General features: G+C 36.5%; 1 protein-coding gene across 5 annotated transcripts in view; it reads left to right on the top strand.

The window, feature by feature from the left end:
* LOC125069611 (tyrosine-protein phosphatase Lar) overlaps positions 1-11,458 on the top strand; it is a 368,834-nt gene extending 357,376 nt beyond the window's left edge. For 4 of the 5 annotated variants that reach the window (XM_047679172.1, XM_047679170.1, XM_047679171.1 and 1 more), the window contains 7 exons: positions 1,530-1,669; positions 2,606-2,808; positions 2,936-6,065; positions 6,370-6,480; positions 6,743-6,912; positions 7,510-7,645; positions 10,534-11,458. In XM_047679172.1, coding sequence (XP_047535128.1) covers positions 1,530-1,669; positions 2,606-2,808; positions 2,936-6,065; positions 6,370-6,480; positions 6,743-6,912; positions 7,510-7,645; positions 10,534-10,602 — 3,959 coding nt within the window. In that variant the 3' untranslated portion in view covers positions 10,603-11,458. Of the gene's footprint in view, positions 1-799; positions 809-1,529; positions 1,670-2,605; positions 2,809-2,935; positions 6,066-6,369; positions 6,481-6,742; positions 6,913-7,509; positions 7,646-10,533 lie in introns of all 5 variants that reach the window. The other variant, XM_047679168.1, reaches the window with a different exon arrangement.
* Positions 11,459-12,344: the final 886 nt, after the last annotated feature.

Genomic DNA, 12,344 nt, shown 5'->3' with positions numbered 1-12,344 from the left:
CATGCACACTAGAATATATTGTGACATACAGAATACTACGCCTAACGTACGCTAATGCCGTTGACGAGGAAAGAACAGAATCGAAGGGACGCTACGCGACAGTTCGGCCACAGATCATATAAATATATATATCTAATTTTATACTGAACAGTTTTCGAAGATATACAGCAACGGACAATGACACAGACACCTTCACAAAACATCACTGTGGATAGCAACACAAGGTACAATGGACCACACACACAGCAGCAGGTGGCGCTCAAAGAAAACAAGACAACACAGATGAAGCACACACACATAGACCGGCGCCGTCGCCCTAATCAATACATGTGCGTGTGAGTGAACCGCCTACGTCAAGGGACATAAAGCGGCCTCTAACGTGCCTTGTCTTCTACTGCTCACAAAAACCGAAAACGTTGATTATTTTTATACCATAAGCTTCGTCTCTACTGACGCAACGTATGTATGAGAAAATTTACGCCCCATGCGAGAAATAAATTTATATTCCCAGTCGTGTCATGTACATGTGAGCAGAAAAAGGCGATGCACGCGAGCATAGACCGGCACCGACGTCCCAAGCGGCTTAACCCAAATGCGCCTCCTAAAGAGCTCAAAATACACGAGGAAGTGAAATAAGAGTATCCCCTATTTGCCGACAAGCGTTCTACTCGTAATCTCTCACTTAGTAGTTCCGTTCGCCCTGCAATGTTCGCACAATTTGTCTTAAATGTATTTGAATGCGTTTTTCTCTTTTTTCTCTCGTCACTGACTTTGTATGGGCCGCTGGTAACCCGTACAGCTATAAAGAGTGAGTATAAATTACTATAGTGCTTGTATTTACGTGCGTTTGTGCTTGTGCCTAAGCTTTGTGTAGTTTGTTCTTCCTAGCACAATTATCTATAAACCTGTTTAAAACAATCTGCAAGCGGCGATTTCGAAGACGCATGTTGTTGTGTCTTTTTTCTGATAACTAAGATTTGGTGTGTTCCCTACCTATAAACGTGGCACTGAGTCTTACTTGAAACCTGTGATCCCTTGCAGAATGTGTTAAGATTTACTGTTTAGAATAGTAATGCTGCCTCTGATAACAATCTTTATAGATGACTTACTAAATGTTAATTCTTTGTAAAGCTTGACGATTTTAGTTGATCTAACAATGTGGATTGGAAGGTAATTGATTTTAATTGGTTTTGATGATGTGAAAGGGCGTTAAATTTAATTTAATCTGTGTGTGTTGGTATTCAAATGCCCGATCGAGATGCTGAGCGGCGGAATGCGTCGCGACCGAAATACTCTATCAGCATGACCGACGGGGACTACCGACCGCACATCCTGAACCCTTTTTTTACTGATAAAATTTCGCAATGCTTATCGATAAGCCTACGAAGCTTTATTCCAATTTAGCCCTTTAAACGTTAAGCTTAAGGTAGTTTTCTAGCACGCTCCCTTAGATGCTGATAGGGCATTTAGGTCTAAATACAGAAATGTACGGCTCAAAATTTTCTAACATGTTCCTCGTATGCTCACAGTGCCCGGAGAGCCTCAAGATGTTAAAGTGACCGCGATCAACTCGACATCTATCCATGTGACGTGGAAGCCGCCTCCAGAAAAAGAGAAAAATGGTATCATAAGAGGTTACCATGTTCACGTGCAAGAAGTTAGAGAAGAGGTAAGAATCACTATCGCAGGTTAAAATTGATTTACTGAGACTGTAAAATTTCTGTAAATTTTCCATCATAAACAAGAGATAAATATTCAAATTTGTAACAAAATAATTCCATATATTTCATATTTAGTGCTTAACTAGTTTCTAAATAAATCCGGTAAGACCCAGACGCTCTCTACGTTGGACCATAGAAGTAGTATTTAAAGTTTATATATTTAATTAATCATTCTTTTAATACTATTTTATCGCCTTCTTCCGGGTTACTGGGCTTAAAGCAAATTACATTTCGGAGTTTAGTGAAAATAAAATATCTGTGATATATCTATTTGTTTTTACTAAAATACGTTATATGAGTTTTTTATTCGTGTATGAGTTTTTTTAACTTTCGTAAAAAATACTCATCTCTCATTATATTTTTCACACACACAATGGTATTCTAATTATTACGGTTATCAAATCGATTTTATTGATATAATACAAAAAAGGAACATACAGATAGATTTTTAACTAAATTATCTGAATCTCGTGATGATCTAGTAACTAGAACGCCGCTGCATAAAAAAAACTGGCTAGCTTTATGAGACTACAGGTTCCGACATTATAAGGTTTTGAAACCCGGTTCGCGCCATTATGTTTTTCTGAACAAGAGTTTGGAAGTTGTCAGTATTTACACTCGTGTGATTCGGAGACACAAAGACAAGATACGAATCGCGATTTTATTTATATAATACAAGAAAATTACAATAATCAGCATAGTATAATTAATCATATTGCTCATTATTAAGAATTTCTATATTAGTACAGGCCTTCCATATAACAACATATATTAATATATTACGACTATATACAACATAAAATTGTTATATATATTTTTTTATTCTAATAAGAGTATATTATTCTATGTAAATGGTATTCTTAATATAGTATTTTTTTTATTAGGGTAAAGGCCTTCTCAATGATCCGATGCGCTTCAACGTGATGGACGACACGACCCTGGAGTTGAACGTATCCGGACTACAACCGGACACTCGATACAGCGTGCAAGTAGCGGCTCTGACTAGAAAGGGTGACGGTGATAGAAGTGCTCCGGTATCAGTTAAAACTCCCGGTGGAGTGCCAAACAGGCCAACGGTTAACTTAAAGTAAGTCATCGTACATAAAAATATATCAAATACATGTAATTTGACATCTCAGTTTTAATTCATCTTTTATGATTATTTAATGTACTTATTCATTACGGGATATTTTAAATGGTTTGTTTTGTTCCAGGGTACTGAAGCAGGACCCCATAGTTTCTATTGAAATAGAATGGGCTAAACCCACTCAAACCTATGGAGACTTGTTGGGCTATAGGTTTAGATATGGTATTAAAGATCAACCACTCGAAGAAGTAAATTTTTCTGGAACCAAAGTTACCTCGCATAGAATAAACGATTTAGAAAGAGGAGTGCAGTATGAACTTAGAGTAGCTGGAAGGAATCAAATTGGAATTGGCCAAGAAACAATCAAGTACTGGCTCACTCCAGAAGGTGCACCAAAGGGACCGCCCACGAATGTAACATATCACTTCCAAACGCCGGACGTTATAAGCGTCACCTGGGAACCACCAGTAAGAGCCGACCGAAGTGGTCAGATAAAAAAATATGACATTCAATTTTATAAGAGAGGCGATCAATCATCCATGGTTGAAAAAACGACTGAGTCAACAAAAGTCGTGTTCACGAGTCTAGAAGAAGATGCTCATTATGTGTTCAAAGTTAGGGCTTACACTGATCAAGGTGCAGGCCCATATAGCAAAGATGTTACGGCTCATACTGAAAGGGATATCGGTAGAGCGCCCATGTCAGTCAAAGCTGTGGCAACGTCGGAATCTGGCGTAGAAGTATGGTGGGAGCCAGTTCCTTCAAGGAAGAAAATAATAGGTTATGTTATATTTTACACTATGACGCCTGTAGAGGATTTAGATGAATGGCAGCATATAAATGTTCATGTTACACATTCTGCAAACTTAGAAAATTTAGACAAATTTGCAGAATACGCAATTGCTGTAGCAGCGAAAACTGCTGACGGTCTAGGACGGTTATCGGAAAAGGTTACAGTTAAAGTGAAGCCCGAAGAAGTGCCTTTACATCTTAGAGCTCAAGATGTATCCACCCATTCCATGACTCTGTCATGGTCCCCCCCGTTACGCTTAAACCCGGTTAGTTATAAGATATCGTACAATGCTATTAAAGAATTCGTTGATTCGCTTGGAATGACGCAAACGCAAGAAATTCCAAAAAGAGAAATAATAGTTAAACATGACAGAACGTCATACTCTATAAACGACTTATCTCCGTTCACTACATATAATGTTAACATAAGTGCCATACCTAATGATAATTCCTATAGACCACCTACCACAATATTTGTAACTACTCAAATGGCCGCACCAAAACCCATGGTAAAGCCGGACTTTTATGGTGTTATTGAAAATGAAATACTCGTAATTCTACCTCAAGCGTCAGAAGAATACGGACCTATTTCACATTATTATCTAGTTGTAGTACCCGATGACAAGACACACAATCATAAAAATCCTGATCAGTTTTTAACAGAAGATTTAATTAAAAATAACGCTCGGACAGATGACGAAAACGCACCATACATAGCTGCTAAGTTTTTACAAAGAAATATCCTTTACACGTTCCATCTTGGCAATGATGAATTGTATGAAGGTTTCCTCAACAGAAAATTAAACCCAAATAAAAAATACAGAGTCTTTGTAAGAGCCGTCGTAGACACGCCTCAAAAACATTTGTACACGTCCAGCCCGTTCTCGGAATATTTATCATTAGACATGCGAGAAGCTCCACCCGGCGAAGAACCAAGCAGACCTGATCCTAAAGACATTAACGGGGATCCCGAAATCAGAATAGAAGAAAACAGGAAGGAAGCTGGTATGCTTTGGGTCGTCGGGCCTATAATAGCAGCATTAATGCTTTCTCTGTGTTTGGTACTTTTATTCATTGTCAAAAGAAGAAGGCAGCCTTGTAAAACACCAGATCAAGCGGCTGTTACGCGACCTTTAATGTCTGCTGATATAGGGTTCGGCGCGCCTTCTGACCCAGTCGAAATGCGACGTTTAAATTTCCAAACACCGGCCATGATATCGCATCCTCCTATTCCGATATCCGAGCTCGCTGAACATATAGATCGATTAAAAGCTAACGACAATCTCAAGTTCTCGCAGGAATATGAAAGTATAGAACCGGGACAACAGTTCACATGGGATCATTCCAATATGGAAGTAAATAAACCTAAAAATCGATACGCAAATGTCATCGCCTACGACCACAGTCGGGTCATATTGCAACCAATTGATGGAATACTTGGAAGTGATTATATAAACGCCAACTATTGTGATGGATATCGTAAACATAATGCCTACGTCGCAACTCAAGGGCCGCTTCAAGAAACGTTTGCTGATTTTTGGCGTATGTGCTGGGAACTTCGAACGTCCACTATAGTAATGATGACAAAATTAGAAGAGCGAACTAGGATAAAGTGCGACCAATACTGGCCAAGTCGAGGCAGTGAATCGTATGGCATGATGACGGTTACCATCGCAGAAGTTCAGGAACTCGCTACTTATTGTATTCGAACCTTCCAAGTCACTCGAAATGGGGGCGCAGAACGTCGGGAAATCAAACAATTACAATTCACAGCTTGGCCCGATCATGGAGTACCAGACCATCCAGCCCCCTTCTTGCAATTCCTTCGTCGTGTACGTGCGCTTAACCCACCTGACGCGGGACCATTGGTCGTCCATTGCTCTGCTGGGGTCGGACGTACCGGTTGCTTCATCGTGATCGATTCGATGCTCGAGAGGGCAAGACACGAACGCACTGTTGACATATACGGTCACGTGACTTGCTTACGAGCCCAACGCAACTACATGGTACAAACCGAAGACCAATACATCTTCATCCATGACGCCTTACTCGAAGCCGTTATTTGCGGCGACACGGAAGTACCAGCTCGCAACTTGCACTCTCACATCCAAAAGCTAATGCGTATCGATACGATTGAAAACATCACTGGTATGGAATTGGAGTTCAAGAAACTGGCCAACATGAAGGCAGATTCGAGCCGATTCGTGTCTGCTAGCTTGCCTTGTAATAAACATAAGAATAGACTGGTTCACATCTTGCCCTACGAGTCCACTCGGGTCTGTTTGACCCCACGCGATGGCTCAGACTATATAAACGCTTCGTTTGTGGACGGCTATAGATATAGGGCAGCCTATATTGCAACTCAAGGTCCTTTGCCGGATACGACTGATGACTTCTGGCGAATGCTCTGGGAGCACAACTCCACTATTATCGTTATGCTTACGAAGTTGAAGGAAATGGGCAGAGTAAGTATTACAAGCTGAGTATATATATATATTTAATATTACTTGTTTTGTAAGAGCTTAGTTCAAGTCTTCCTCTTCCTCCTCTTGAGGCGAAGGATTCCATTGTAATTTGAATTATTAGTATTTCATACATCTGAAAGTGACTACTTACCAACATGACTAATTCAAAAAAACAAATAAGTAATTCGTGGAAACTTTTGTTTGTTTTTTTTTCGTTAAATATTTTATATACCAACTTGCACTGGTTGTTTGAATGTATGAAAACAAGAATGGTATTCGTTTTTCACACAATAAATGGTTTTAGGAAAAATGTCACCAGTACTGGCCTTCTGATCGCTCCGTTCGCTATCAATGCTTCGTCGTCGACCCCATCGCCGAGTACAACATGCCTCAGTACATCTTGAGGGAATTCAAGGTCAGCATACATTTTTAAATACAAATATATGTACATATGTTAGTAATCTGTTTTAAATTCACGGCAGTCTGCGCTGTAAAAGGTCTAAATAATTTCATGTAAATTACAATTTCATGGATAAGTTAAATATAATTCCGATTGGCACTGTAAAGATACGTTTTATGTAGTATGGCCTTTACATAGAATTCATATATATATCATAATAGTGTATTATGGTTTTATACTCAACTAAAGGATTTACCATTACATTTCGTTCGTCCAGGTAACGGATGCTCGCGACGGAGCGTCCCGGACGGTCCGTCAATTCCAGTTCACGGACTGGCCGGAACAAGGCGTGCCCAAGAGCGGCGAAGGGTTCATAGACTTCCTCGGCCAGGTGCACAAAACCAAAGAACAATTCGGACAAGACGGGCCCATCACTGTACATTGCAGGTCGGTTACCGAGTACGAAAAAATATTTGCATACAAAAACGGCAATGGTAGCTATAGTTTGAGTAAAATAAAAACCGGTATTTTTAAAATATAATTGCCATTCCTATTTGTTTATTGTACGTTGTTTGTCCAATATTAAAAGTATTTTCTATGATATTATTATAGACCAAAATATTCTTTAATAGTTTTGTATGTGAATATTTTCCATGAGGGTCTCCCTTTTAGCTCGTGTACCGAAATAACTCCAAAGGGCCAAGACCTAGCTAAGTCATCATATCCAAATATTATAAGTTGGTATAGCTATAAAATTGTCATTTAGCGGGTGTCAGGTAGCGGGCTATTTTCAGACGCCTGTTCAATATAATTAAACGATAATTAGAACATTATATTATGATAATAGTCGTTATCGTGGGATTCCACTAGTTAGAAATAGTTTACTACTAGCGATTTTTTTTCTTTGCAACTCGGCAAAAGTAACACATGAAAATTCTAGAAATTTTCGTGTTTTCGTGTTGACATCACACGTTACGTTACGTTATTAGAAGTTGTAAATTTTCCGTAAGTTTATATGGTACTGATAAATGGTCGCGTCCCCAGCGCGGGCGTGGGTCGCACGGGCGTGTTCATAACGCTGTCGACGGTGCTGGAGCGCATGCAGTACGAGGGCGTGGTGGACGTGTTCCAGACCGTACGCACGCTGCGCACGCAGAGACCCGCCATGGTGCAAACTGAGGTAACGTGCACGCACACACACACACACCTACACGATTACACAACGCAAGAACTAATACCAAGTGGTAGAAACTTAAACTGCAATTAAATATAAAGCAGATTCAAGGCTCCAATTTAACACAATCGATAATGTCGCCTCTGTCAAGTCTACTTGTGTATTTCGGGGCATAAATAAAACTTGATTTATTCAATGTAAATGTTTTGCTAGCCAGTGATTTACAATAGATATGTGCTTATATAACTTTGTAGGTAATGTCAATTTTGTGAAGGTACTTTCGCGTTAACAATATTGGTTTAGATTACATATGACTTTTTAACTCTAATATCAACACTTTGACAATCTCTAAGAGCAGAACCTTACAACTATCATAACTAGAATATGCCATAACAAAAAAAAAAAATTTTTTTAATTATTATAATTATATGTGTGAATGGTTAACAAATTGGATTATTTAAAATAATATGAACAAACGATATAATTAACAATTATATTATTATCTAAATATAAAAAAAAAACGAATAATGAGTGAGAATTTTGTATACACTGTTGGCCGAGAGAACTTAATTTACGCGCAAACCTTAACATCCAACGTGTATTCCCACTCCAAAAATGCATCCCGTAAAACGAGTTCATAAAAAATTCGTGCATTCTATTTCCACATTTTTTCGAGTTCCCTCAAATGACCGCGCTTTTTAATTAAATTCAATGCGCTTAGCGACGGGCACGAATTTGAGTGCATTAATTTTAATTTTCGCCTATTTCTATGTCGGTTGTTTGCGACTTAAGCTTTTTTTATAATTTGCATGAAAAATAAATCGTAATATTTAGACAAGTACACAATCAAGATATGATAAAAAAAGTATTAGATTAGAACTATGTATAATTCCTTTTTTTTTTTGTTAAAAGCAACACTGAGTAGGAATCTAGAGGATTTACAATAAATTTATATAAATTATTTTTTTATAAATATTAGACAACATCTTATACATTACTCTGATCCCAATGTAAGTAGCTAAAGCACTTGTGTTATGGAAAATCAGAAGTAACGACGGTACCACAAACACTCAGACCCAAGACAACATAGAAATCTAATGAACTTTTTCTACATCGAACCCGGGACCTCGGAGTGGCGTACCCATGAAAACCGGTGTACACACTACTCGACCACGGAGGTCGTCGAAATTGTTAATTCGTTTAATGAAATAGATTATTCGATTCACATTTATTATAAATCAAGTTAAGTTTTCAATCAACGAATAATGCCTGAATAAAAAAAACGAAGTAAATTCTAAATTAACTTGCAAGGGTCTGAATACACTTTACACGAGGGAATTTTATACGCCGATGGCTGTAAATTCTGCGTATCGACTAAGTAATTATTTTTAATGGAATTGGCTTACAATGTAAAGGTCGTTTGTAAAGCTGCCTTATAAATTGTTAGATCCGAACAAAGATAGCGAAGGTGTCTACAAACTCTATTACCGGTTAACCATTGACTAGTTTATAATTTTTATCAGACTGCCCGCGGCAAGGGTTTCGGTAATTTATTTTATAAAATATTTAAAAATAGAACTTTATCGAAGAAATACGCGGTTGTGCTCGCTGTATATAAAATACACGTTTATTTGTATGAACGGTTTGTACTATATAAAAAAATGGACGAAATATTGGGTCACCTTATTAGGTTAGTAAACACCACCGCCAATAGACATTTTTGCCGTAAGCGTAACCATTTCTTGAATTGCCAATACGCCACCAACCTTGGGAACCAACATCTTATGTCTCTAGTGCCTCTAGTTACACTGTCTCGAACAACCGCAACACGATGTTAGGTTAGGTTATGTCTGTTTGGCGGTATATATGGCAAATAAAGTCATATTATTCCAGTTTAATTTGAATGCAGCCAATAGGAAACGATTTAAAAACTATATTTTGACAAAATAAATGTTAGTAAGTAATATGATTTTTATTATATCTTTTAAAAAGTATTTGAACGAATATATTTACATGAATGGCTTTGAATGAATAAAATTAACACACAGGTTACCTGATACCTGAACTCTTCACACGCAAGCGTAACCAACAGTCACTTGCGGAAGCTTATAAAACTGTTGCGTTCAAACGCTTAAATAATATTATTAATTCTTCTTCTTTTCCTGCCCGTTTACCAACAACGCCCCCTCCCTCCCTCCGCGCTCATCACTCTTTTAATTACATATGTCTCCTCCCTGGGCCTCACACGTCCATACCAACTCAAACTTAAGTTTAAAATTAATATTAAACCGTTGGTTGTACTAGAAAACAAATTACGTATAAAATAGAAATATGTATAATTAAATTATAGGAACTGGAATCATTTAAATGTGAAATGGAAAGTCAACATTATTTAAATTAGATATTATATGATTACAAACTCGATCACTCGCTCCTTTATAAAGTTAGTCAGAACTCGACAAACTTCATCTAATGGATTCATTAGAAGTATGTCTTACTAAAAGCATATTTAATTATGTTAATTTAATCAAACTATTCTAATTTGTTTCTTAATTTGGTGAATTCATTAATTATTTGAATTTTGTTTTAAATTGACATGTAATACTATAAAAGACTTCTGATAAAATAATACAGATAATTTAAAAAAATATTTGATTCCTTGGATGTGAAACAAATATCGTATTAAACACACACTTGAATTTTTCTCAAAAAATATGAGATATGAAAATCGTATAAAGTGCGTTCAAATAATATTTAAAACCTATTCAAACACCATCTTCATATTTTGCTGAAGCTGTGATGCATTATATTTGTCAAAATTATTCCTCCTTTGCTCAGTAATTTGACATAAAATGATGTTCAAGCCGCTTTAAGCAATGCAAATATTGTTTCAGGACCAGTACGAATTCTGCTACCGCGCTGCGCTGGAATACCTCGGCTCGTTCGACCACTACGCCAACTGACGCTGAGACCGACTCGTCTAAACCCAACCTAACCTTGCCGCATGTATGTAAACGCCTTAATGAACGAAACAAAAAATATTGTCTATGGTTAAATCTCATATTGGAAGATTGTACGCATGTCGTTAAAAATATAGAATTGTAGAAACGTATTATAAACGTATCTTGAAATTGTCATCATACGATATAAAATGATATGGTAAAAAAAAAAATTAATTCTATGAATTCTTCAAAAAGATATTCTATATTCTAGCGTATTCAATTTTATAATAAGATTACCCTTTATGCAAGCGTCATTTTAATGGCGAACTACGCTCACAGCAGACGCTCTCGTATTAAAATTATGCTCTTTCAATTACCATATTGAGAACGACATTATAATACCGCGGATATATATCTGGAAAAAACGAGCATTTTTTTTTTTTTGAAACAATTTGAATGATTATATACATATATCATTCATTCATATCCATTTGAATGAAACTATATTATTAATGATATGCGTTATGTAGTGATATAAAAAGATTGAACGAATTGAATCTTTTCTTCGTTAGTTCCACGTTAAATTAGAGTCGGCAGGGCTTAGGTAATATCAATTGGACGCAGTGTTCTGACGGAACTGACTGATGTACCCACTTGTTCAACCCAGTGTCGTATACCTATGAGGCTATTGTGTATGAGTGCCTAGGAAAAGTTACTTATGATGTATATTTACGAAGACCATTGTAAACATGATTGTGAGTCCGAAGGGTAAATATATTTAATGAATCATCAACTTACAACCCTATTATATTATAAAATAGTTAAAGACCTTAAAAGCACGGCTGTTCGAGCTATTTTTAATATTGGAACAGTATATTAAAAAAAAAAAAACGTTAATATATCAAATTTGGAACGATGCATTTAAATATAGAAAAGAGAATTCGATAATTCGTATAAAAAATAACTGTCTAATTATGCCGCGAAATATATTATTTAGCGAAATATAATGTAATTAGAAATTGAAATCAGTGCGCTTAGAAGACGTTACGCGACCTTATAATGTTTTAATCTGATCGTCACATATATCTACGACATATATTGTAAAATGTATAAATAGTTATTGCAGCTGTAATTAGAAGTTTATTTTTCATATGTGGTGTTAAATACGTTAAGTAGTGTAAATTATGATGACATCCTTCATTAATGCAATATAACGACTCCTTAGACGAATCGGCTGTGTCGTGTGAAATTCTTTCATGTACGTGTAGAGTGTATTTTTTTTTTTTTGTAAATAGGTTCAATTTACGCCTTGACCTACCTTTTCTTGCCCGATTGTTCAATAATATAACGCCAATTTGAAATGACATACTGCCATCTTTAGGTTATTATAAATGAAGCGACGCTGAAAATAATTGTCAGTTTTGATTGTGTAGTTAATCGTTTAGTGTTTTCGTTTAAATTAATAGAATTAGAAAATAATTTTTCAATATCACTGCCACACTTTAGTGAAGACGGTGATTCGATGACATATCTATTATTAGGTAGAAAAAAATGTTTCCTCGGTGTGATGTAATGTTTTAATGAAATAAGGATGGATATTATTCGATTGTATCGAATTATAAAACTATATGAATGGTGTAATCGATTAATAAAATCGATCACGTTTTATGAAGAGTTTTCGAATACTGAGCAGAATCATTTCGTTCGTTGACGTTCGTTTCCTAAAAAACAACGACATCGTTCTGTTATTAAAAAAAAGCGAG

The sequence above is a fragment of the Vanessa atalanta genome, chromosome 15 (genome assembly GCF_905147765.1).
Source record: "Vanessa atalanta chromosome 15, ilVanAtal1.2, whole genome shotgun sequence".
In the NCBI taxonomy this organism is placed as follows: Eukaryota; Metazoa; Arthropoda; class Insecta; order Lepidoptera; family Nymphalidae; genus Vanessa; species Vanessa atalanta.
This window is presented reverse-complemented; position numbering and strand designations above follow the sequence as displayed.